This window comes from Macrobrachium rosenbergii, chromosome 45 (assembly GCF_040412425.1).
Source record: "Macrobrachium rosenbergii isolate ZJJX-2024 chromosome 45, ASM4041242v1, whole genome shotgun sequence".
In the NCBI taxonomy this organism is placed as follows: domain Eukaryota; kingdom Metazoa; phylum Arthropoda; class Malacostraca; order Decapoda; family Palaemonidae; genus Macrobrachium; species Macrobrachium rosenbergii.
The window spans coordinates 23,552,079-23,578,429 of NC_089785.1; the positions used below are offsets into that span (position 1 = coordinate 23,552,079).

A 26,351-nucleotide genomic window follows, 5' to 3' on the forward strand; every position below is an offset into this window, starting at 1 on the left:
CACTTGTTCATATTTCGATATATTGAAATTACTCATGATAGTGTTGAAGATTTTTACTTGCAAAAGTGCAATTGCTTTTAAACAAGTTTATGTTTCTTAAACTTAAAGTTTGCATCGACAAGTTAATGAGAGATAAGATTGGAAGTATTCTGTTTTTATTGGAGGGAAAGTGAATATTTGATAAGGTCAGGTGGAAGTCAGGAAAATGGAATGAATTCGTATAGGAGAACTTCCCAAAATAACCAAGGATGTTTATGATGATGTCTATGCATTATTTTTATGATGATGGTAGGCAGAACATTAGTGTTTTTTGAAACCTCGTGCCATGTTCCTCATGTCAGTCGGTATTTTCCCACAAATCTTTCCTTTTCCCTTCACTGATGTAATCTATACTAATGAGAATTCAGCTGTATTGAGGTTACATTTTGTAGTAGAATGTAACAGGACTTCAATTCAGTATTGTTTAATCACCGTAGGCATTAGAGCAGGACTTCAGTTCAGTATTGTTTAATCACCGTAGGCATTGGAAGCAGGACTTCAATTCAGTATTGTTTAATCACCGTAGGCATTGGAAGCAGGACTTCAATTCAGTATTGTTTAATCACCGTAGGCATTGGAAGCTAAGATGAAGAAAGAAACGGCCGAGAAATGCGAACTGATGGGCCGAGTTGGTCAAGTCGTGGAAGAAAAGGGTCACTTGGAAGACCGCTTGAAGACACTGGAGCGCAATTTGGAGTCTTCGACTGCACAGATTGGAACACTAGAAAACAAGATTACCAAGGTATGTCACTGGAGAATATTGTTATGGAAGTATTATGCTTCATTTGTGACAGAGATTTAATGATTTGCAGACCTCACTGGGATAATTAACGTTTTAGTGTTATGTTCATTACAAATTTTCTATTTTTTAGAATGAATAATATCAAGAAAAACGTTAAGGAAAGTTAAATATATAAGTATTTTTTGCCCCCAAGTTCACACAGTTGCCATTCTTCTATATCCATGAAACGTGACAATTTGATAAATTTTAAATTTATTATTTTATCATGAACATAAAGTTACTTGCTTTCTCTCACAACTCTTCCAGGTTACCGAGGAAAAGAAGGAGGCAGCCGAGGAAACCCTACGACTTCGCAAACACAAGGAGCAGTTGGAACATGCACTGCAAAAGTGTCAGAAGGACTTGTCAAATGCAGAAGAAAATTTGAAGGTACTGTGATGTTTTGCAAAATCCCAGTCGTGCTGTCCCCCAATTTTCTTTTGTGTTAATGTTCTTATAATACTTTCGTGCACATGGGAAGTTCAGTGGGAACTTCATTACACTTCTTGTTTTTTGTTTTGGATTGTTATCAAAAGTTTTGAATTTGGTTGGGTTTTTAGATTTGTAATATTTAGGTGAGATGCAATTCTCTCATAATTTTTACAAGTTTATTTGTCAAAAATTTTAACTGTTTTTCCTCTTCATATGTTTCCTTTATTCATGTACTTTTTCCTCATATTTGAATATTCTTTTTTATGGGGACTTGTTTTGTAGAAGTCCAGCAGTGTCTTCAGATTTCCATTCTTTTGCAGACCCTGCAGGCCGAGTCGGAGCAATACAAATCTGAGAGAGACAATGCCATCAAGGAACTGGAGTTCTGGACCACGTCGGCTGCCACAGACAAGGACGAAAAGAATTCGTTAGCTCTCAAATTTTCGGCGGTATGTTTCTCTCCACTTTCCTGAAGTCTTATCTGGTTGGAAATTTATAGGAATTCATGTTTTCTAGTTTCATTTTTTCACAACTGCCTGCCAGCACTCTGTGGGTAGATTTCTGCTGTTTTTCTTCTGTGGGGCTTTGGTCTGGAGTGATTTCTTTCGACTGGTTTCTTTCGTGTATGCCTTCCTGAATTTTAATCTAGTTAAAGGGTAATTTAGGGCTTAAACAGTTTAAAGAAGGCCTGTACTACTCTCGGGCAGCAGTGAAATGCCTGTACTTTTAGGAATAAGTGCCCAACTCCAAAAGAAACTTTAGACATATTTAGGAAAGTGAAAAATTGTAGAAATCGGTGTAAAATTTTGTTTGTTTTTAATGCCAGGAGCTGGTTTATTGGTCGTAACACAGTCATATCTATTTTCAGGTCAATGAAGAGTTGATTTCAAAGTTAGAAGAAATAGAGAAGAGTAGCAAGTTGAACGTGGAGCTGGAGGAGAAACTCGCTACGGCTGTGATGGAAATGGTATGTTTTGTGAACCACATTTCACTTCTTGAACTTTTTTCAAGAGACATTAAACAGTACAGCTCTAAAAGGCGATATTTTATGTTACAAGGAAAATATTTTAGTGTTTCTGTTAAATGTTGTTTAAGCCAATTGCATTTTCCTTGTCTTTGACTCATTTAGAGTTGGAGCATGTCATCTTTGAAAAGAGGGACCTTTGCTAGAATGATAAAAGTTTTTGTCATAAAAGAAATGGGTAGCTAATATGTAAACAGCTCTGTTATGGCTATGATAATTTAGAGGGTAATAATTTTTTGTTCCGTATCAGTACAGTATGAGATTTGCTGTATCATTTTTAATTTTATATTTAAAGGTGTTCTCATAAAACACCTAATAGTTTTCTGAAATTATTTGTTTTTAATGAGAGGTCACCACCAGCCCTTTGACCACTAGGAATTATGGTTCTGGAGTCTGGTTTAAACTAAAGATAATACAAATTTCTAGTGGGTTAGAGTGATGTAGAGTACCTCTGTGGCCTCATTGCCATTTTTTTTGTTTTGTCTGGAAATAGCTTGGATTAAACAATGGCAAAATCTTTGTAAATGTATTGTAATCAAGATGGTTTGACATGTATATACTGAGTACTTTTGTCATATGCTAATATTGCATAGTAAAGACTAGTAAAATTATAGAAGTTACTGCAAAATCTTTTTTTGCCGTCCGTATGAGAACAGTAAGAGGTTCATTAGTACAGTACACTGAAGGATTTGAAAAGCAGATGCCATTTACTTCAGTCATTTCATTCATTCAAATTTGAAATTAGATATGTATCTATGCATTTTTCATTTGTAATGTTAGTAACCATATCCCCATTAACGTGAAAGCAGAAATTATAAAAAAAAAATGTATTCAACTGATTTATTACCATATATTACAGACCTCCGTCAAGGATGCGTTGACCAAAACGGAAGGAAGGTTATCCAAAGCCGAGGAGGAGAGGACCATCCACGAGGAACGACTGAACGTCGTCAATCAGGACAACGAGCAACTGAAAGTCAAAATCCAGCAGTTGAAGAATACGGTGGAGAACTTGGAAAGCGTCCAGGTTAGTATCGCGTCATTTCTGGAGACGCAGAGAACTAGATACGCCCGCGGTAGGAATTGAGATGGTTTGGACATTGATGAGATGGGGTGAGGAGTAGTTAGTGAGGAAAAAAGTGGATAGGAAAGTAGCAGGGTACAGACTAGTAGGAAGGGAAGACCAGAAAATCATGGGAAATGAGGACGTCGACCAGCCAGGGATCCCAACCAAAATTGTACAAGACAAGATGGTGAAGAGAGCTAATTTTTGTTTTAACCCATTAAAGAAAAATCTGTTTTGAGGTCCTTTCACGTTCACATGAACAGCGTTAAGCTATAAATCACGAATTCCAAATCCAAGCATATGTCTCTTGTTATATTTTTGTGTTACGAATGACACTATTGATCGCTTGCCCTGACTTCCATTCCAGGAGAATGATAAGAGCGGGAGAGAGGCAGCGGAAAGGATTGCCAGTGATTTGAGCAGTCGGCTGCAGGCTGCCAAAGCAGAGTACCACGCTTTGGCCCTCACAAATTTGCGTCTGGTGAAGAAAATAAAGAAACTCCGTCAGTCGGCAAGCCCGGAGGTAGACAGGGAGGTAAGACCTTGATTTCTTGAAAGAAAAACATGAATGTATCAATAGGAAAGATTCTAATGAACTAGAAAGGATGGATTTTCAAGTTTAGCCTAGACAGACTGGTTATTGAGTGCACAATTTTTGTATCCTTACATTCAGTATTGAACTGTAAACTTTTTGTAAATATCTTTAGTCGTAACTTGAATATTCCTAATTCTGAGTTATAAATTTGTTCATAATTGAATGGTACTATAGTACAGAGCCTCTTATCTGTTCATAATTGAACGGTACTTCAGTACAGAGCCTTGTCTCTGTCACCACCAGACCTGAGATGGTTCTGCTTGACTGGTTTGACCCTCGTTATCTTAAAAGACCGCAAAGGCTACTGCACACCGCGTGTACAAAACAGACAGGAGCATGATTCAGCTTAGATATTAACTAGAATGTATATGAAATACAGAAAATTATATTTGTTCTGAGTAAATAGTTTTCTCTTAGAACTCATGAATGTGGAGTTTCTTTTGAAATAGTAAGCTGATAATTTATGCTTATGGAACGGCTGTTTACTGGTGCAGTATTCTAGTAAATATTCTAAGGACTTTTACTTTAGATCATTATTAAGTTAAGCGTATAATTTATATTGTCAGTTCCTGATGGGTCAGATCTGCCATGCCTCATATTAGATCCTTTAGGGTTGAAGTGATAACAAATGAGACTGGCCCTGTTGTGTATTTTTCAGTAAAGCAGTACATCTGTTGAAGCCGTTGCATCTTAAGACAGAGAATGTGTATTGTACAGCAAAAGGAATTCCTTTCAAAGTAAACAGGCAGAAACCTGGATAGAACTAAGAAACAGATTTGTAAATCGCATTGTTTTAAATAAAATCATATTCAACTTTTTGAAAAACTAACACTCAGTGAGAAAATTTAAAAAATATACCATACAGGTAAACCTCTTCACTTTATTAAAAAGTTAAACTTTATTTGGTAGAATGAAATGTAATTAACATCACGCTCACTACATCTCATTTGAGAGTGAATTTGGCTCAGTCTCCAGTCATATTTTATTTCTCCTGGGCAGAGGAGGCTCTGCACTCTATTTTGTCAGTAGATTACAAAACTAAAATTTTATTATCAGAGGCTGGCTGCAATGGCAACATCCATGTCTTCACAAGGCAGTGCGTGGCTGAATGTGGACGGCGTCGACCAGGAGAAGAACGAAGACCTCGATGAGGACGCCGGTACAGAGGCAGCCTCGGAAGTAGCCTCTTGTCTGATTCGATCCTGCACATCTGCTGTCTCAACAACCACGTGCTCCAGCTGTTCCCACTCCACCAAGATTCTCAGCGAAGCTGTTCACCAGAAAATGGAAGATATCGTGCGCGAACTCTCCCTCCAGATTCAGTCCCTCAAAAGCGAGCTGAAGGCCCGTGAGAGGGAACAGGAAACAAGAAGTCTTGTTCAGGGAGAGACTGTCAGTAGTCAGGAACCCAGTGACCCAAATACAGAACAGCCGCCACCAAATGTGGAAAACAGACAAGAAGAGCAAAACGCTCAGGAGGAGGTAGGCCATGCACAGTTGACCGAGAGCAGCGGCGTTGCCGCCGCGCAAAGTGAGCCCTCGACGGAAAGCGGCACTGATCAGCAAGTGCTATACGGCAATAGCTTCCTCCCAGCCCAACGCACTGCGCCAGTGTTTTTACCAGAGCGTCAAAGGCAGGCATCTCCAAACAATGTCAGTGACCAGGATTCTGGCAGTGCCGCTGTACGGCCATCTGCACCTTCCCCAACGCCTTCGATGCTTTCGCAACGAGGCCAGAGCACCGCAGGCCCTCCGTTCATGATAGTAAGCACAGCAATGTCAGATTCCCTTTTTGCTCCTAAGGCTCACTTACCTGTTAGACGATTACAGCCTATATCTGGTTCTATCCTTCCACCTCCGTTATTACCGGAGACAACTCCCACTGCCCGCCAGGCTGCAGTAATGAGCCAATTTACAAGCCAGCAGGTAAGCATTTTATCGTAGTCTGCTAATTCCAAGTATGCAATAGATTTGATTCACAGGGACTTCGTGCGGTCGGTGTGTGAAAAAGCGATTCAGTTTCTTTTGAGTTCCGTTGCAGGACTGATTAATAGTGTGTAGAGGGGAATACCTATGTAACCCAGCGAATTTTAGTTTACGTCAAGACGTAAAAGCATTCCATCAGATTTGATCATTGAGATATCAGGGAGAGGAATAAAGAACTGTAATTGAATGACCTCTTTCCAGAGTCTAGAATCTCCCCATTTGTGTGTGTGAATATACAGTACAAGCCCTTGTTTTACATAGGTTCAGGGTTTTTTCCCTTATGTATCACATTTCAAATTTTCCATTGTGTAGTTGCACCCAGTTTTAGGGGAATCTGCCATTCAAGTGTACTTTAATCCTTACCACTGTTAGACATTATCCCATATTGTGTGTATTCTTGCATGTGCGCTGTGATTTGAGTTTTTTCTACCCTGTTTGTGAGAATGTCTTGAAAATTTGATCAAGGTCCTCCATATTAAACACTCCTGTGCTAATTTTATCAAGGTCCCCCATATTAAACACTCCTGTGCTGTAAGCAAATAAAGTGGTCAAAGTACAGTAACTGGGCATTAAAGTCCTACCTGGAATTTCCTCAAAGGAATTTGGAGATGAAGAGGTTTACTTAGAAGTTTAGTACTTATCCTTGCACTTATACTTACCTTTCTTTCTGGTATAAATTAAAGTGTTCAGCTCATTGGTTGGGTGGAAGTTTTTGTAATAATAATATTACTGACAAAGACGGTTTGGTGAAACTTTAGTCACTGGTATATTTTTACAGTGTTTTTTATATGACAAAATACAAATGAGGCCACTGAATCAATTCTAGGCTCTCCCAAAGGGAAAGGCATTTGACAGGTAGGTGGGTAAAATAATAATGAATCATGTAAAAGTAAATTATGTCTTTATATAAAGCTGCTGCTCAGAATCTTTAACACGTAAAATGTAATAGTCGCACATGTTTGTCCTTGATAAATTGCCGCCTGTGCATTATTTTATTATATTTTCAGTGTACAGTAATTGTTTCCTCTTTATCATATGTTTTTGAAGAGTACAAATTGTTTACAGCGAAACAAAGAAAGAAATACTAACCCGTATGTCCTGGAGATAAAGAAAGTTACCAGTCTTCTGCATAAACACTTGCTATTGCAAATTGAAATTGGAGACAATCTTCTATTTTATAGCAGCATATGTTTGGAATGTACCTTAATTTTTGCTCAGAAATGCATAAATACCTTAAGGATAATTTTTTAAAATTAATTTGGCAGTTCTCCTGTATGGTCTTGTAAAAGCAAAAAGATTTATTGATATGTATTTTACTAAACGTGCATACGTACTTGCTCTGAAGTCTCCAGGTTCTTTTCAATATGAATACATTGGGGCACGGGGTACTGTAGACTGTGAGGGGCAAATTTATTGTTAGATTTGATCTTCTGTGAAACAAGTTTGAAGTTTTAATTTCCTCGTTTACTTTCAGTGTGTGCTGTAGTGTAAATGGATTACGGCAGTCATGCCAACCTCCTCATCCGTATCTGTAGTCCTCCAACCTTTGATTTATGTATCCTTTCGTGTGGTGACCCCAGGAAATCCCCCCCCCCCTCTTATTTAGTATTTTGATCAGGTTATTGTAGATTAGGAGGGCATCAGAATTATCCAGATGGAAGGAAGTTCCAACTTTTCCTAAATCAGATGTGATTCAGGCTTACCAGGTCCACCATTTGATAGTGTGGTGTCTTAACCTGTGATTCATTTCAAGGTTATGCTTACAATAATTGTTATGTTTAATCTGTTCATGTTTTCAATCAGAATTAGATCATGTAACTCATAATTTCCCCCCCCCTAAGCCTTGTTCTGTTTTTACTGTAGAATCACTCGACATATTTCACCCAAGTTTTCCAAAATAAGGATGTCATTGATTTTTACCGTATGTTCTTACAGGTTACCAGCGGCCTTGGGCATGAATCAGATGACGATGACTTTCACAGCACGAGTGATAACGATGATACACCTAATATCACAAGTGAAGTGAGGTTTGTAAAGCCATCTAATTATTGTATGTTAGTAGGAAGGGGAGAACTAATGTCATTTGAGTACAGGAATGTGAAAGAAGTTTAGGCAAGTTCATTTGTTTTTCAAAGCTTGTCTCCTGCAATTCCATATCCCTGATTATTAAGGGGGGGAGATCAACTAAATCCTAACCTTTTCATTGTTAGTCAAACTTCTTGAAGTACCTTCTTCTTTTGCAGCAATCCCTTCTTTGAGTGCCCAATGTGCGGACTGTCATTCCAAAAGGGAGCCCTTCGACTTCTGGAAGAACACATCAATACTCATCTTGAGTACGTGTGTCCAGTCTGCTCCATGGCATTCCAGCGAAATAACAGCAAAAAGTAGGTAGTGATAGTGGTTTCTGAAGCACTGAATGGTACAGCATTTATTCAAAAGTAGCATTTCTTCTTAATGTTTAACAGAAGACATTGAAGGGCATTTTTGAATAAGTTGACATCAAAACCACTTAAAGTGTTTGTAAGTTGTTTTTTCTTCTTGAACTGAGAAGGACTTGAATAGATTGTACATATCTTGACTAAATACTTGTGCTTTAGTTACAGCAGTTAAATATGTGCTGACATAACTATTAGAAATGTAGATGTTGCCGAGAGTTGTGTCCAAAGGCTGAAAATTAAGACTGCAATCTGAAAGTCTTGGTTGTTTCGTCATGTAATGAGAGGAATGTGAAAAGTGAATGTGGAAAAGCCCAAAATGTTTTAGCATGACAAAAATTGTTGATGTAAAGGTTTCATATCCTTCCCATCAACAGTTATTGCTGTATATTTTTATGCATTGAACCAAAATTGTTACAATAAATGTGTATTATTAAAAAATTACATACAGTTTAGTATATTGATATTAACTTTCGTTTTTCCCTCCAGGTTCGAAGACCACGTACACGCTCACTTTGCCGACGAGATCAGCGGAGACGACAATCCTCTGGATGACCCATCGGGACCTTGGGCCTACAGAAGCACAAGGTTGCTGGAGATCGACTGAAGGAAATGCCGTGGCACTAAAAAAGCAGGACTTGAAAATTCAGCTTTGCGAATTATCAGTTTCTGTCATTTTTGTTTTACATGAAACCTTTGTCTACCAAAAATCATTTTACTTGTAAGGAAATGGCCGTGTTCTTCATTTTTTATCATTACTGTTATCCGTGAACTTGTGTTATGCTGTTTAGAGTTTATTTCCCAGATGATAGCCTGGATTATTTCAGACGCAGTTGTAGCTGTCCTCTGTTTTGGTATATTTTGAGGGGCATAGAAACCTCTCCCCGATGAAGTGTTTGGGATTAGCTGCACGTTGCGTACAGTAATGTGCACTTTATGAAATTCTTTGTATTTTGTTGAACTCTTCATTTTGTCTTGTGGTACGGTTCTGTAGGTTGGTACATTATACCCATATATTGTATTGTAGTCAAGTTATAATGGTGCATTTAGATTTATATATTGTGAATCATTGACAATAATTGAATTTTCAAGTGAATTTTCATTTATTTGCCATGTATAAGAGAGTATATAAAAGGATATGAAATTTATAACCACAAATGCTGAATTTATATTCGTTCTTAGCGTACTTTGAAGACTGTGTGACTATATCACAAATTTATGGTTTTTAAAATTATACGAAAATGATCCTAACCTAGTTACTTCATGCTGTTTCCATGTTTATCAACGCAGTATTGTATTTATGGAATCGTTCGGAAATACGTGGCACAAATTTGATAGCTTTCAGGAGGCATTTATTCTGCTCTATAAGCTTTCAGTCCTAGATGTGAAAAATACTTCCCAGGGGTACAGAGTAATATTTTAAAGAGAGTTTTCCTAATTATGGAGCATTTAGCAGTATAGCTTGCAGGACTTTTTAGTTGTCAGAAATGCGAAAGAAGAATGTCGGCTGCAGCAGCTTTCCGTTTGCTGTTTCCCTTCGTACTCTACATTCTGCATGTGTTGAATAAAATGTACTCTTAACATTCAGAATACATGTACGTTGTAATGGATATTAGCACTTATTGCGTATGCAGTCAAACTTAGTTATTATTATGCATTAATAAAGGTTAATGCAAATAAACCTTGCGTTCCTTGTCCTTTTTTGTTCGAGGTCGTTGTGATTTTAAAAAAATATGTGTATTGCTGGATTCCCATGTTCATGAGACAGCCACCCACAGTTTACCAGTGAGTTTAAATAACTCTTGGGGTATCATTGGAATTCTCACATGTCCTGGATAGCTACAGTCAGATCAATATGTCAATAAGCAAGAGTAAAGTTTAGCAAAACTGGATCAAAATGTCAATAAGCTTAAGGCTACTTAGCAAAACTCATAAGAGGGATATACTGTAGTGTGTTCCACAGGCTTGAATGTATAACGACCTTTTAAGTGACTAAGTCTTATGAAAAATCACTTAAGAGGCTGATCTGCTGCAATACAAGTTTGCCCACTTATTTAAGCTGTTGGCTAAACAGGGAATGGAAGGTAATGTAACTTTTTAAGTACTCATGACCATTAAACAGCCAGCAAATGTTCCAATCGACTACCACAGGTAGAGAACTGTATATCAACCAATCTGCAAGGATTCTCATAACCTGATTCAGTTCGACCACAGCCACATTTTTAGACACTGGTTCAGCAACTAACGGCATAAAAATTCAAAGAAAATATTCTTACTAACCTTAAAAGGAAGTGGCAAGCCAATACACTTCACTAGAATCTACGTCTGCTCGGGATGTTGATGGTTCTACCTTATATGCATGTAGATGATTTTTTTTTTTTATGTACAGTAATCATATAAAAGTCATTGACTAATTGTGTTCCTCTTCATTCAGATTGCTGAAACTCCTTTCTTCTTAGTGCCCTTCCAATACCACCTCCTTAACATATATGTCACCAGTAACGGGAATGATCTCTTTCAGTAATTTTTGTCACAACCGAAGAATTCGGTTTTATAATTACCACTTATTCCTAGGGAAAACAATGGAATTATCAATCATCATTTATTTTTTAAGACTATCACACAAAGACTTTTTATATACTTCTATACAATATCTGGCTACATACATATTTTACAGACGTCCGTTGTCGGCCGAGGGCTGCGGTATGCGATCTGCGCCCATTTCAACTTCGAGATCGAAGTAACTCATCTTGTTGTAGGTGTAATACTCAGTGTTGGGATAGTCTCCTGCCTTGCTTGCACCTGGGCCAACAGCTATTATAAAATAAAATAAAAAAATTTGTTCAGTACTCCTGAGATGCGATAGGACTCAATATTTTGCAAGAATGGGAAATGAGAAATATATAAAAAAGAAGTATTCTATCTTCAGAGGTTAAGAGGGGTGGCTGAGGTGGGATTATAAAGAGCTCTGGTTTTTATACAACACAAATTACTTTCAAAATTTATGGTTTGTTTCTAAGGTATTACAAACCATTGCCATTTATGGAGACTCACTCCTTAGGTGGGAAGGAATCTTAACAGACTGGCTTGTTGAATCTCTCCCTAGAAACAATATGATAGTCAGCGGGGGGGCAATGCCTTCTGTAACCTACGTGATCTGGCATAGGGATTCACGATCAACAGGACCAAGACCCTGAAGTTGTGTGATAAGTGTCCTGATTACGCTTTAGTAGGAAAACCACCGGATAACTGCTTTAGCCCTTGGGAGTGGCAACATGTCGGACAGCAGCCAAAATCTGGTTGATATAGCTGCTGCTATTCAGATGACAACTCTTATGTGCCCTTTCGTTAAACAGGGAAAGCAGAGGAGTCATCTCTTGAGTCAAAGCTCTGTGATAAGATGCTCGATTAAGTAGCATACCTGCATCTGGGCCTGATCTAGGACATACTTGGCCTGGCTAGTGGCTCACAGAGGAAGGAAGAGAGCAAACCTGTCGCCTAACTACTCAAAACCTCAAGCCTTATACCCTCGAAGTACCTTAGGCAAGATGCTTTACGCCAGCAAGGAGCTTAAATGACTTAACAACTGTTGAGCAGCCACCACCATTGCTAAGGGGAAGGTATCCAGGTGTCTCCTGAAACCCGCCCTCATTACCTGTGAAAACTAAATGTTCCTTCAAAATAAGGGATGGTCCAGCACCCCTCACTTTGTGAGCTCTCCCCTGATCTATGCAACTGTCCTCTTTCTTGTAAAATCAAAAGCCTGAACAAAAGTGTGTTCCTGGACACATTCTTCTTGTACCTGCCAGTACTTACAAAGAGCCACCAACACTCTGTGTCAGTCCTTCTGATCGGATTTAGTCCGTATTCTTACACTGGGCTTGATCTACCATGATTTGTTACTATCAAATTCATTATTCCAAACAGGACTTTGCCAACCTCATCAGCCCGGCCATGTATTCTCACTTATTTCTTCTCGATCTTCATTTACTTTCAATAACTAGACTGGGTATGCAGCATATTCTACTTTGCATTCTTCATCTCTGATATCCAAATTTTCCTTCTGCAGTACCTCTTTTCCAGCAGACTGACTTACAATCTTGACATTCAAACCAGTTCTCATTCATTGCCTGCTCCTCCTGAGATATGGTTTCTCGAGCTGCAAATCTATTATGACATTAAATTGCAAATGCTTCTCAATGTCCATCTTCAAGAAGTTTATGGCATTTAAACATTGACGCTGTTAACTTTTTTGTTAAGAGCTTTTAATATTAACTTTGGTACAGCAATGACAAATTTGGTGTTCCTTTTCTTTCTTGATTACAGACTACCTGATTTGCTAAGTTTCTACGAATACCATCTAGAGAAGTTCAGATGTCATCTTGCTGGACAAGAGTACCTCCAATCACCAAATTTATTTGCAGCACAGAAACTTAATAAACTGCACCCCATTTTCAGTCTCTCTCAATCCTTCATTGCTCACGAGACCATATACCTCCATTGTTCCTACCAAATTTGGCATTCATATCACCAGCAATAAATTTCACCTCACTTTCTGCCGTTCTTTAAGAAAATTTCTCTTATTTCTTCTGAGACATCATTTGTCATTGCACAGTACATTGCAATACCTATATTGCATAGTTTTAATTTTCATTTTGCCAGTAGTTATCTACTGATCACTGCTCTCTAGTTGGTCAATAACCCACTCCAATCTTTTGTTTCCCAATCCTTGGCACCCAATTCACATCAACTGAGCTCATTTTTTACTTGTTTAATTTCCAGTTTTATTCTGGGTTCTAACATTCCAATTTCCAATTTTAAACTCACCTTTCGTATTTATGAATAAAAAAATTCTTGGCACCCTCATATGCCCCGGACATGGGGCACTACTGGCTGGGCCAGGGGCAAGGTTTTAAGTCGTAGAAGGTATATACATACCTCTACAATATTTCTGAAAATTAAACTTTTACTCTTTAGCCAAAAAGTTCAAAACTACTCAACATGATGGGACATCCACTAACAGAAAAGACTGAATTATGAATCCATCTAAAATCAAACAGATACCACGATGCCCCGGATCAACTGGTGTGGCACTTTCAAACCCTGGGTTAACAGGGGTGACACTTACCATGCCCAGGGTCAGCTGGTGTAGCAGGGGAGTCATAGACAAAAGCCTGTGCGGCAACAGGTTCTGGGGCGGCTGCTACAGGCTCTGGTGCAGGTTCTTCAGTCTGGGAGGCGGCTTCTGCGGTCTCTGGCGCAGCAGTGGTTTCGGTGACCTTTTCGCAGAATCCTCGAGATCTCGGGGAGAGCAGGGCGGCTTCAACCTGTCGACAGAGGAAGCTTTTTCATACTTATCAAAATACATATAACACTACTTTTCCAATTACAGGGTAAACCTACGAAAACAGTGCAAAGTAGTTACTCTTCAACTTACGGACCTCAAGTAACTCTTTACATACCAACTATATTATTCTGGTGAGAGAGAGAGAGAGAGAGAGAGAGAGAGAGAGAGAGAGAGAGAGAGAGAGAGAGAGAGAGAGAGAGAGAGAGAGAGAGAGAGAGAGAGAGAGAGAGAGAGTACATTTTTTTTAACATCTTAATTCTCAGAACTTGACAAAGTTACATCATTGATGCCTAATATATTTTTCATAAACCTGGTATGTTTTATTTTCCTATACACCTCAGATACAGAGGAAACTCAACTTGAGTCTGTGACTGATATTTTTCACATCACGAAGGCATAAAGTTTAAAAGGTCAAAGTTTAACGGCAGGGTTTCCAGTCGGTAACTGGAAAACTCTCTAAAATCTTAGCGATTATTTTCTTATTTTCGAGCAACATGATCTTATTGGGAGATCTGTCCCGTTTTATGATGACAACCATTGTAACATTAATTTTGGAGGTGCGACAAAAGAAAGCAATTTATTTTCTTGAAGAGAAAGTTATATGTTTTCTAGACAACAAGAAATTGGATGAAATCTGATAGGATATGAATGTCATCACACAAAATACACAACTGTCTTAAGAAATCTGTTGACGTTTTGGCATTGGTTACTGAATCTCTTCTTGTGAAAATTTACACAAATACATTTACAATTATACAGTTTGTTACATAGCTAAAAGAATATTGGTAAAATATTATTTTACTTGAAACATTTATTTGGTATTGGAGTTTTTATGCTGTGATCTTAAGTCTCCTTGATATGATCCGTATGAAACTCACACCCAAATCTATCGCAAATTTTCTTTTACCGAGATATTTACCTTCTTTCTTTATACTTTACATATTTTACCATTCATTCCAGTGGGGCTCAGAGGCATGGTGCTGGTATTAAAGTAAAGCTTTACTGCGAGAGAAACAAACATAAATAATATTCATCAAAACACAAGAAAATTAATTATATTTTCAAGCCCAAAATGTCATAATGGTTTAAAGTAAAATTTTACCCTTGCGATTTGCAAGAGGAATAAGGTATGAAAGAATCCTAAAGCGCGGCAAGACAAGAGCAATGACCGGTAATAAAAAAATCCTTGGCCGATTTGTAGCATTAAATTAAAATACCAATTTTTTTTCTTACAAATAAGGTAACCTCGTAGCCTAATACGCTATAGGGTAACATAGGACAGACTACTTTACGAAGACTACGGCTGCCAGATGTAAAACGATGCGAGAAAATGTACTTGTAGATCGACTTACTTGGTTAGGTTAATATAGTACTGGGTATAAATAGGATTAGCAGCAGACAGGCGTTTGAAATCCTGACCTAACGTAGGGTGCCGCGTCCTGACCTTACCTTCCTAACCTGACCTAACCTTACCTTTCTAATGTGACCTGGCCTTACCTTCCTAATGTGACCTGACCTTACCTTCCTAATGTGACCCAACCTTACCTTCTTAATGTGACCTAACCTTACCTTCCTAGCCTGACCTGACCTAACCTTCCTAACCTGACCTTTCCTTACCTTCCTAGCCTGACCTGACCTTACCTTCCTAACCTGACCTTACCTTACCTTCCTAGCACGACCTTACCTTCCTAGCCTGACCTGACCTTACCTTCCTAGCCTGACCTGACCTCACCTTCCTAACCTGACCTTTCCTTACCTTCCTAGCCTGACCTAACCTTACCTTCCTAGCCTGACCTGACCTTACCTTCCTAACCTGACCTGACCTAACCTTCCTAGCCTGACCTGACCTAACCTTCCTAACCTGACCTTTCCTTACCTTCCTAGCCTGACCTAACCTTACCTTCCTAGCCTGACCTGACCTTACCTTCCTAGTCTGACCTGACCTTACCTTCCTAGCCTGACCTAACCTTACCTTCCTAGCCTGACCTGACCTAACCTGACCTTTCCTTACCTTCCTAGCCTGACCTAACCTTACCTTCCTAGCCTGACCTGACCTTACCTTACCTTCCTAGCCTGACCTGACCTTACCTTACCTTCCTAGCCTGACCTGACCTTACCTTCCTAACCTGACCTTACCTTCCTAGCCTGACCTGACCTAACCTTCCTAACCTGACCTTTCCTTACCTTCCTAGCCTGACCTGACCTTACCTTCCTAACCTGACCTTACCTTCCTAGCCTGACCTGACCTTACCTTCCTAACCTGACCTTACCTTCCTAACCCGACCTGACCTTGGACCCCTCCCCCCCCCCCGCCACCGACCTTGGCCCCTACCCTACACCTACGAGCTTTACCAAACAGAAAAAAAGATCCCTAAAAATTATTCAGATTTGACTCCTGACGATTATACCCAATAATTAATTTGGGTAGGAACCTCGTCCAGATGCCCATAAACAGGCCCAAGACGAAAAATGGGCATAATGCCCACCCTTACACCGTATGCCTATAGGGTACCCAGTCCACAAAACCGTCCAAAAACAATTCGTATTTGTATCAATATCCGCCAATTTTAACAGCTCCAACGGCTCCATGACCTGTAAAAATTAATAATCAATCATTTTAAAATAAACAAACCACCATACTTTACCCTGATGGGCCTCAGGAGGCGAATAATTTGGGGCAACCGGGACATTTTTTTTTCTCCTGAAGAAGGATCAGCTGTTCTTGCATAGATCTAAAACAATAAATGAATTGGATGTTTTTCGTTTCGAGGTGGATTCTGGTGTGCCCGTCTTCCGCCATGTTGGAAAGAGGCAATGGATGGTCGTTGTAGCTTGTATTTATCTCGTTTAAGTGATGCTTTTATCTAATTTAGTCGATAATTTATTGTGTTGTATTAGATTGTTGAGATTTTTGCAAGGGATTTATCCTATTTTATTAGATTACTGAGCTTACTGTATGTTAATTTATTAGATTACCGAGACTGTTGTATAGGATTTATCCTAATGTATTACTGAGCCTACTGTAACCTGAAGTGTTACATTACTGAGACTGTTGTATAGGATGTATATTAATGTATTACTGAGCCTACTGTATCCTAATGTATTATATTACTGAGACTGTTCTATAGGATGTATCATAATGTATTACTGAGCCTACTGTACCCTAATGTGTTATATTACTGAGACTGTTGTGTTCTAAATGGATTAAATTACCAAGACAGCTATATAGGATGTATCCTGACGTATTAAATTGCTGAGCCTACTGTATAAGATGCATCCTAGTGTTTTAAATTATTGAGAATACTGTAAGGAGACCGGTTCTGTTACAAATGAGGATGATATGCATTTAAAATCGTTATCAAAAACTAATTTTAAAGGTTCCCTTCTATCCTGTGAACCCCTGGTAGTAAAGAATGCTTTTCAAAGCTCTTTCTTCCTCACTTGTCTAATCTCATGGAGGCTACTCCTGTATGGAATGTTGTACTAAACACAAAGAACGCTATGTATTTACCACTGCCAATTAACTTTAAGAATTCATCATGATGGTAAGGCAGTTTCATAGAAAATTACATTATCAATTTCACGTCATTCTCCCAACCATGGCCGTTTCAACATCCTAACCTACTGTTGTACCTTTTCGAGATTAAATATCCTCCCCCACCAAATACAGTTTTAAGCTTCATCACAGAATGCCTGTTCTTACTAGGATGCAGCCTAACCTAGGGCACTGTTTTTTAACTGGCTTGGAAGTCATCCTACCTTAACCTAGTGTAAATGGTTATATCTTAACCTGACCAAGTTTGATCATTTAAAACATCCAACCCTAAACTTTTAGCAACTAAATCTTCCTCCATAAACGAGGCTTGGGAACACAGAGGATGTTGAATTGATCCAAATACACGTTGTATATTGTTCGGGAAGATTCTAAAATCTCTATTAACCTCGTAAGTTGGGTTCAGACAAGTTTGGTTCATGGATATGAAAAAATAGTTCAATGTTCTTAGCCAAGTTTTTCATAATCTCTACAGAAGAGTATTTTGCTACTCAAATCCAATTGTTATTTGCATGGCTTCAAAAATATATAGAAGCTTTTCCAGACTTTGGTTAATAACTTCTATGTATAACTTGACAACTATATAAAATTCTCTGTTGGACATCAAATCTGCTATTTTCAATTCTATGTCCATTTTACTGCGTCATTTTCCATATATTTACAGGCTAATTTCTCCTAAAGTACCTTCATTTTTCAGTATGTGATTCTGGAAGAAAGGTCTCAGTTGATTAGAAGGGTCCAGAGGTCTATACCAGGCCTCTTAGACCTTATAAGATCTTTTCACGCTAACAGGCCACCCTAACATAGTTTGCTCTTGGGTTGGGTGTAGGGCTAAACTTCCTGATGCTCCATAAATATACCTTAGTTTAACCAGACCACTGAGCTGATTAACAGCTCTCCTAGGGCTGGCCCGAGGGATTAGGCTTATTTTACGTGGCTAAGGACCAATTGGTTACCTAGCAACGGGACCTACAGCTTATTGTGGAGTCCGAACCACATCATAGCGAGAAACGAATTTCCATCACCAGAAATAAATTCCTCTTAGTCTTCATTGGCCGGTCGGAGATTCGAACGCGGGGCCAGCAGAGTGCTAGCTGAGAACGGAACCCATCCGCCCAATGAGGAACTACAAGATTTTTATATTTGGAAGATCGAAAGGTGAAACTTGGAGGAAACCCATCAGTTACCCCAAGAACAACAAAATGGAAAGAGTGGTAACAGACGTACAGTAAAATAATAAAACGCTGGTACGATTAGGGGTCGAAGGGACACTTTGAACACCATTCATTAATGACTGTAGCAGATCACAGTAACATTTGTAAATTTGCTAATGTTTGGATGGAAGGCAGGGAATTCCTGCTTTACAACTTTAAAAATTTTACAAGAAGTTTGAATATAAGTTACTAAATGTATTCCATCAATGTTTAGCTTTCATAGGGAACAATAACATTTGGATTGAGCCTTTGGAGATTTACTAGACAAAATTGATGTAATGCAAATTCCATCACTTGCAATTTTGATATAAAAAAAATTAACAAGATCTTTGGTGATGGGTGACATTAGGACGATATATGTAGGGCGCTGGGAACAGCTTAGCTCTGTTCCCCATATAAGTAGTGGTTATTCAGAGAATTACTGAACCAGTTCTGAATTGAATTTCATAACAACCTTCATTTTCTTAATATGCAACACCAGGCATAATCAATATATATACAACTGGAAAGGAAATTTATTGTGCTTTTAACGAAAAAAAAAACTTCATAAATATGTAAGATGTCAGTTTGTATATTGTACGTCATTATGTAAATGGCAAACTAGCACGAGTAATGTCCTAAAACAACTTGTCTTGCCCGGCAAGTGTTCTTCAAATTCTCCCAATTTTCCAAGAACTCTGATATGAACTTTTATATCCTAAAATTAACTTTATAATTGTTTAACATCATAGACGAAATGAGTGATCTACAAGAAGAGAAGGGAGGTCAATAGACGAGCATCTAGGACGATGGAAAGGACGTTTAGGATAGTGAAATAAACAATTCAAGAAAAACAGAACGATGAATTTACGACTTTTATGAAATTAAGGCATCAGGCCAAGCACTACAGCACTTTCGGCCATTCAGTGCTCAAGACAGTGAAAAGAGAGAGTTGGAGTGGCTGGAAAGCAAGATAAAAGGGATCAAGAAAATATTGGAGATGAAGTATGAGGATCGAAAGGTGGAATTGGGTGTACACCCAGACAGTCGCTCTAAGAAGCAATGGTTAGAGGTGAACAGCAAGGTTGAAGAAAGGAAATGAAAACGGAGGGAAAGTAAAAGGCTAAAAAGTGCATCTAGGGGCCAAAGGGAAGCTGCAAACAAACTTTATTAATGCCTGCAGTGCACCCGGCAAGGTCCAACAATGGCACTGACCCTCCCGGGCTATAGACTGATGAAAAGAAATAGAGAATGAATATGACTCAGTGAATGTTACCACCACGAGTTAGCTCAACAACCGGCAAGTCACATCCAGAAGCTGCAGCCTTCTGCTAACAGACACTATCCTTTTTCACTCAAAACAATTGGTCAAGAATCGTACAACAGTTCCGGACTCCCTGACAAGACCGAGACAGGTCGACCAACTCCGCGCAGGAGCAAGAAAAATCAGGATGATTATGAAGACATTTTTATTATGTACATACCATGGTACAATAAATACTGTTACAAGGTAAGCGTATCATGAAAATAGGAGAAGGTCTATCGTCTACTTGCATTTTCACATTCAGAACCTATAAATATTAATGCAAAATAAATATAAAAATTATAATTGCAATTGCCATAATTGTGTTCTGACTGACTACAATTGCAATAAAGTCATATAACTTCTTCACAACATTTGAGAATTTTTGTTATGTACAATCTATAATCTGAAGAATTAAAATTGGTTAAGCAACACAAAGTTTTTTCACTACATGTCATACAGTAATTTCAATAGGGGTTGTGGTTATGTACACAATGAGTCCCCTCCCAACACAGTGCATACTGTAGTAGACAAACAGTAAATGTTTTAGTGATGCTACATGAAGAAAAAGAACTGTGAATGTTACTCTAGGCTAGTGTAAATGCTCTAGGAATTACAAAGGGCACAACACAATATGCCCGAGTTTTCACGAAAGGAGTTCGTCATCGGTTACACGCCTACCGTCCCCGGGGCTGCCCGGGATTTCTCGTGAATCACGGCTAAGATGCAACTCCAAGTTCTGCCAACAATGTAAAATCAGGGATCTTGGACCTAAAAAAAAATTGTCAGTGGCACACTCATAAAATCTACAAAGTCAAATAAAACAGGTCAGGCTTCTTGCCGACTCCTGAAATTAAAACGTGAACAGAAACGCCACATGCCACTGCACACAACTGTTGCTTCTGATTCATCACAAAGTGGAATGGGGGGGAACATGGTCCCAAGTCTTGCACAGTTATTGTTCCGAGCTATCTGGGCAATCCTCATCTGCCAAATATAATATTAAATGAGATTTATCATCTAATGGATTGATTGTTTAAGCCACTTAAAAGTATACAACACTTACATTTGCAGTAACATATGTAATAACTAGGTCATATTCAATCTATTAGAAATTTAGTCCTTCTGTTACCAATTCTAATGATTTACAGTTTCAAAATTTGGAACACCTCATATGGGAGGGTATGGACCATGACTAAAACTGCCAAGGGTTGAAGGGTAGGGGGATCTGCCTGCTGTTGGAGGAGCTGGGTAACTCTGGTATGGATTGGGTGGAGCATGGAGGGCGCCATACTGACCCATAGTAGGGGGCTGGGGGGTAGTTGCTGCATGTGGGGCTAGGCTAGGTGGATACTGGGTAGCGTATGGAGGATACTGACCAGCGTAGGCTGCATATGGACTGGGAGACACAGAGGTTCCTGCTCGGTACGGAGCAGCGTACTGAGAGTAAGTAGGTGCCTGGTAAGAGGGGAAGGGAGCCGGCGATGTTACCGCCGAGTTTGTTGGAGCAGCACTTGGGAGGGAGGATGCAAGAGGCTGCTGGGTGCTTGCTGAATTTATCAACGACTGTATGTCGGGGTTGAGGGTTGCTTGGTAATCGGGGCGACGGAAGGCACTGGTGCCTGTAGATAACGTGTAGTTGAGGTAGTCAAGGGCCGATGCGTGACTGTGGGGTGAACTCAGGTCTTCTGGGACAGGATCGAAGGTTTGTGAATTTAGCAAATGAGATAAACTAAGTGGGCTATCAGGGCCTCCAAGTCCACCACTACGAGAAGTGGGAACCAGCCCACCGCTAGCATGAGAGAGAGTAGAACTTATGGAGCTCTGAGGCGACTGCTGAATTGGCTGCTGCTGCTGCTGGGATATCTGTGGGCTCTCTGTAAAAGATGGCGAAGCTCCCTGCTGAGAAGTGGGTGTCGTATTCACACCAGGCAGCGATCCAAAACTTCCCGCTGTACTACTGAATTGTGCTTGACTGGTCGAAGGTAAAAACGACGACTGAGATGTGAAGGTACTCGCGGAAGAGACGCCAGACTGATGCACGTGTGGGGCCACCTGGGCAACATTACTTCCTAGACTGGCACTGGACACGGCATCCAAAGGACCCTTGGACCAAGTGCTACTACTGCCGCTACTGCTGCTACTGGTAGTTATGGTGTTGCTGCCAGTACTGGAGTTGCTACTACTACTATTATTGCTACTGCTAATACCACTTGACTGTTGTTGTTGCTGTTGCTGTTGTTGTTGTTGTTGCTGTTGCTGTGCAGGCTGAGTAGGCTGCAAGAAAGGTTGGAAGAGTGGCTGAGAAGACTGGAACGTTTGCGTCGGAAAAGACGGTAGGTTTGGAACAGTCGAAACAGGGGTTGCGGCTTGACTTGTGTTTGACGAGGTCTCTGGCGGGCCTGGGCCACCCGGGGGTAGCAAGTTACTCATCGACTGCAAAGGAGTCAAACAAGCAGTGGGTTTATTTGGCGATTTACTAATTTGTGGCCTGACAACCCCGGTGCGGCTGTCGTCGCTGCCAGCAACGGATGTTGACAAGGGCTTGGTAATTTCTCCCATTCCGAACCCAATAGCATTCTTGGAAGGAGTCCCCAGCGACAATTCATTCGACTGGTGAGATGGAGTGCTCCTCTCCGACTGATTACCTATGTTATTTTCTAACTCTAATCCTGAATTACTGGAGATGTCACCTCTGTTCATTGCACTTGAATCATCATTTGTTTGTAACATTTCGGAAGCGTTTTCTGTATTGACCTCTTTGTTTTTGCCGTCTTGCCCCAAGTTTGGCATTTCAACTGAATTTTCATTGAAGTGGTCACTGTGTCCAGTGCCCATGTCGTCGCTCATCTCGTTCTCACTGGCCGAAGTGGGCAAATCGTCCAGTTCGTCAGCTAAACTGTGATCTTTACTGCTGTCATCGAGACCCTCCATGTTCATCAGGCTAAGGGAAGTTTCACACTCTTCAGTGCCCTGATTCTTTGTGACATCATCCTCCATTCTTTCCTTGTCTGTCAACAGATGAGAGCCGTCGGCTTTTGCTTTCTCCGAAGAACCAATTTCTTCTGAAGACTTCTCTGTCCCGTCTCCCTTGGGCTCCTTCTTAATTTCAGGAGCTTTACGTAACTTGGCCAACTGAGAAAGTGTAACCCTTTTGGTAATCTTCCCCACTCCACTGGTGCCTGGTAACCCACTGATCACCTCTAAAGTACCGGTGCTGGGCTGATCTGAACCTGATTTTAACGAAGGGCTAATAGTTATTTTAGGAGTGACAATAGGATTGACAGTGGAAGAAGAAGAAAGAGTCTTAGTTGTGGGAGTTACAGTGACTTTGGGGTTGAGTTTGAGATTTCGCACAGCTTTGGCCGTGGAAGTGAGCCCAGGCTTTGTGGCCGGGGTGATTACAACACTTTTGTTCAAGAGTGCCTGGGGGGCCGACCCTCGGGAGGTGACTGGCACCACAATGCCCTGGAAACCTTTCCCACCTCTTCCAACAGCAGTGGCAGGTTTTTTCATAATTCTAACTGGCATTTGACCCTTTGTGATGATATTTCCCGTTGCATATTGCATCGCCATTGGTGGACGGCCTCGCCTGGCGCCTCCCCGTCCCCCGGGGTGTTGCATTCGCGGACGAGGTGTGTTCACTATCGTGGGCACGATGGTCACGCTCCCTTTGTTCAGTGGCAACCCAAACACTTCTTCTGAAAAATAGAAGACATGATTCAATACAACATTAAAAATGCCCTTGTTTAACAATGCAGGAGGTCACAGAGATAACAGATTAAAGCGTCCGAGCGTCCACCGCTATAAAAGAAACTCCGATATATCGTTGTATATATACGTGAATGCGTGTCTTTGGTATAAGTACACGTATTTATACCCTGTACCCCTTAAACTATTGTACAACACTTATACCTGCCTATTTTAACACTTAAATACCTAATTTTATAGTTCAAGCAAAGATATACCATAAATTATCATACTAAAAAATTTAATGTAATTTCAAACAAACATACACCACGCCATCACCTTACATTACCCTTCTCCAGCTGTTAATCTTAAGTATATTCACCCACAAAATGCTTATAACAATGATTTACTAATCTTAAAATATTATTATTAATGTAAACACACCAAAATACCATTAATACTAATTAAATGTCTTACAGAAGTGTTACAACTAATCAAGCTAACCCTGTGTACATAAGGTCGTTTTTTCCCCCACAGTACTGTTCCGTTTTCGTTTTTGCTATAAACCGTACATTTATATGAACAAACACTACCCATAAAGTAAGATAAAAGCCTTAAAGTATTTGAGTAAAATAATAAAAATGAATGAAATTAGCCTAGGTTAAATCCGGAGGTGAAAACCCACAAATTGATATTCCCATTTCGCCCCAATACACCTGGCAGTACGATATGCCACGGTCCGTTATCTCGGTGCGTTACTTGAACCAAAACCAGAACTGAAATTCTGTAGAAATATCCACCAGGAGAGACTTTCCCAATGACAAACTTCTGATGGATATCAACAATGACTTGGTACGGCTTCTGTGAAAAAAACTGTCAGATCTTTGCTACTCACCTACGTTAAGCATCTGGAAAAAAGCACCTGATGAACATTTTCCATAAGTTTCCCCAAACCTGTTCTTTAGTCCATCCATAATCCTGCTAACATACAGACACACACAGCAAACTTAAAAAAATTAACATTCTTGGCTAAAATAAAAACTGAGATATGAATTACGGGGTAGGAAGAGGTAACTGGTCCACAGTTTGAAGGGGTGACAAAACACAAAACAGTAAGGGGAGCATATAACGCCCCTGAGCAGGATAACAGAACGCGTTAGGGAAGTTCCGACGACACAGGAAAGCACTGGGTACAGATAACAAAATTCACGATAAAAATCTAACACGAAGGAACACTTCAGAGGCCAGACCCAGAGGAAGATGGGGCTACGGTCATATTAAGAGGCAGAAAATGAGGGGGCGTGGGATGAACTCCAAACCAGCAAACTTGCATTATAAAAAGCCATTTCTTTTACTGCACAAATACTTTGGTTATTATGACTTTTGACTCAAATCATACTCTTAACTGACACGTTAGTCAAAATAACCACAAACTATGAAACATCAAATAAAAAATTGGGCAAGTGATATCCATAACAAAACTGAAAAGTTCTACTTTCTTTTTTCAATGGAGCCTCAGTAATGTTTAAGTTAATGAAAACTTTAAGTAACTGAAATCTTATCAATATTACTGGGTAGCTGAAACAGGTTACTTGCTCAACTCGACCCTCTGAAAAACTCAAAGTTGGTAACCTAACAACAATGGCCACTTGAGAAATTTTGAACTTGTTATCATTATTACTTGTATACTTCCGATCATTGAAAAAGATGCCAGCTTTTAATGACCAAAATTACATAAAGGACAATGTTAACCAGTTAAAAATTTATCACTGCCACGAGGCAAAGTACCTTAAAATGCATAAGAGACAGTAAAGTCCACTTACCGTTTCCCGGAGGAACTCGAATGGCTACGATCTTGCCGTCTGCAAGACGCAGGTAGATACCTTTCTGGGTCTTAATAACCATGACAGATTGCCCAGATTTCAGGAGAATTGGTTTCCCATCGCCAGAATTCGTGGGAATGCTAACCTCTGTGGAAAAACAAGTGGAAAGTTCATTTTAAGATATGTTTTATAATTGATATCAAGGATCACATACCAAAGGAAGAAATTTAAGAACAAAAAAGCCAGTCCATCTTGTATTTAATTTGCCTCATGATATGAAGACCGGTAAATTACTATTTGCGGTTTCAGTGGTCGGCTCTGAATGTTGACTCAAATGATTCTCTTACTGATACCTTGCTTACAATTACTGAAATCATCCTAATGTATATATAACGAGGACACTACAACCTTTTAGAAATAAAATTACAGTTCATCATATGCTAATCACTTTTAATTAGACATTTCCATGTACACAAACAGTCCAAGACAATTCAACCCCTGTTTAATGACAGAACAAGATCAGTAGTCAGCTGGTGCTGCGTCTGCACATAGCTGATCTTTAAGGTCTTCAGCAGTAATTACAATCATTCTTCGTCTTCTCTAATCCATGCACGATCAGAAATTAGGTTTTCGTTTTCAAATCCTTATATCTGTTTAATGACAAGTCCAAGTTTCCATTTCTGGGGGGAAGGAAAGAATTGACCACCTAAATACCCTAGAACTGGATAACAGACCAATGCTATCTGCCTGAGAGCTTCCCGAGACCGGACTTGAGCATCGAAACCTGTCTCTCAAGTACTGTATGTGAAAGTAACTAAAGTCTGGTTATGTAATTTAGCTACAATGCCTTCTTACTGCTCCAGACCTACCAGGAAATGGTGCGGGTAGGGAGCCCTGTGAAGCCAAAGGGTGCTACCAAGAGAGAAAAAGTGGCAGAGGACACCACTTATATTTCAGAGAGTGACAACAGGCAAACAATCCCAGAGAATATGCTGTGAAATATGTCAATAACGAAAAAATGAAAGGACGGTTGAGTGGTGAAGATGATATATTCACTTAAAAATCTTCTGCTGAGAAGGAAGGA

The 26,351-nt window shown here is 39.7% G+C and overlaps 3 protein-coding genes across 23 annotated transcripts in view; 1 reads left to right on the forward strand and 2 right to left on the reverse strand.

Annotated features, from left to right (window-relative positions):
- LOC136829785 (tax1-binding protein 1 homolog B-like) overlaps positions 1–10,039 on the forward strand; it is a 31,352-nt gene extending 21,313 nt beyond the window's left edge. For 10 of the 19 annotated variants that reach the window (XM_067088697.1, XM_067088691.1, XM_067088693.1 and 7 more), the window contains exons 7-16: positions 611–781; positions 1,088–1,210; positions 1,573–1,701; positions 2,121–2,219; positions 3,136–3,303; positions 3,710–3,877; positions 4,994–5,863; positions 7,859–7,950; positions 8,167–8,307; positions 8,848–10,039. In XM_067088697.1, coding sequence (XP_066944798.1) covers positions 611–781; positions 1,088–1,210; positions 1,573–1,701; positions 2,121–2,219; positions 3,136–3,303; positions 3,710–3,877; positions 4,994–5,863; positions 7,859–7,950; positions 8,167–8,307; positions 8,848–8,965 — 2,079 coding nt within the window. In that variant the 3' untranslated portion in view covers positions 8,966–10,039. The remainder of the gene's footprint in view (positions 1–610; positions 782–1,087; positions 1,211–1,572; positions 1,702–2,120; positions 2,220–3,135; positions 3,304–3,709; positions 3,878–4,993; positions 5,864–7,858; positions 7,951–8,166; positions 8,308–8,847) is intronic. The other 9 variants (XM_067088705.1, XM_067088700.1, XM_067088702.1 and 6 more) reach the window with 1 other exon arrangement.
- Positions 10,040–10,946: 907 nt separating this feature from the next.
- NdufV3 (NADH:ubiquinone oxidoreductase subunit V3) lies at positions 10,947–16,510 on the reverse strand. Its single transcript, XM_067088710.1, has 3 exons — positions 16,351–16,510; positions 13,487–13,685; positions 10,947–11,172 (listed from the first exon to the last, which is right to left on the reverse strand). The coding sequence occupies exons 1-3, from the start codon at positions 16,393–16,395 to the stop codon at positions 11,030–11,032; spliced, it is 387 nt and encodes a 128-aa protein (XP_066944811.1). The 5' UTR covers positions 16,396–16,510; the 3' UTR covers positions 10,947–11,029.
- A 3,393-nt stretch (positions 16,511–19,903) lies between these two features.
- LOC136829790 (uncharacterized) overlaps positions 19,904–26,351 on the reverse strand; it is a 30,848-nt gene continuing 24,400 nt past the window's right edge. For 2 of the 3 annotated variants that reach the window (XM_067088714.1, XM_067088712.1), the window contains exons 12-13: positions 25,268–25,414; positions 19,904–23,455 (exon numbers count right to left, since the gene is read on the reverse strand). In XM_067088714.1, coding sequence (XP_066944815.1) covers positions 20,925–23,455; positions 25,268–25,414 — 2,678 coding nt within the window. In that variant the 3' untranslated portion in view covers positions 19,904–20,924. The remainder of the gene's footprint in view (positions 23,456–25,267; positions 25,415–26,351) is intronic. The other variant, XM_067088713.1, reaches the window with a different exon arrangement.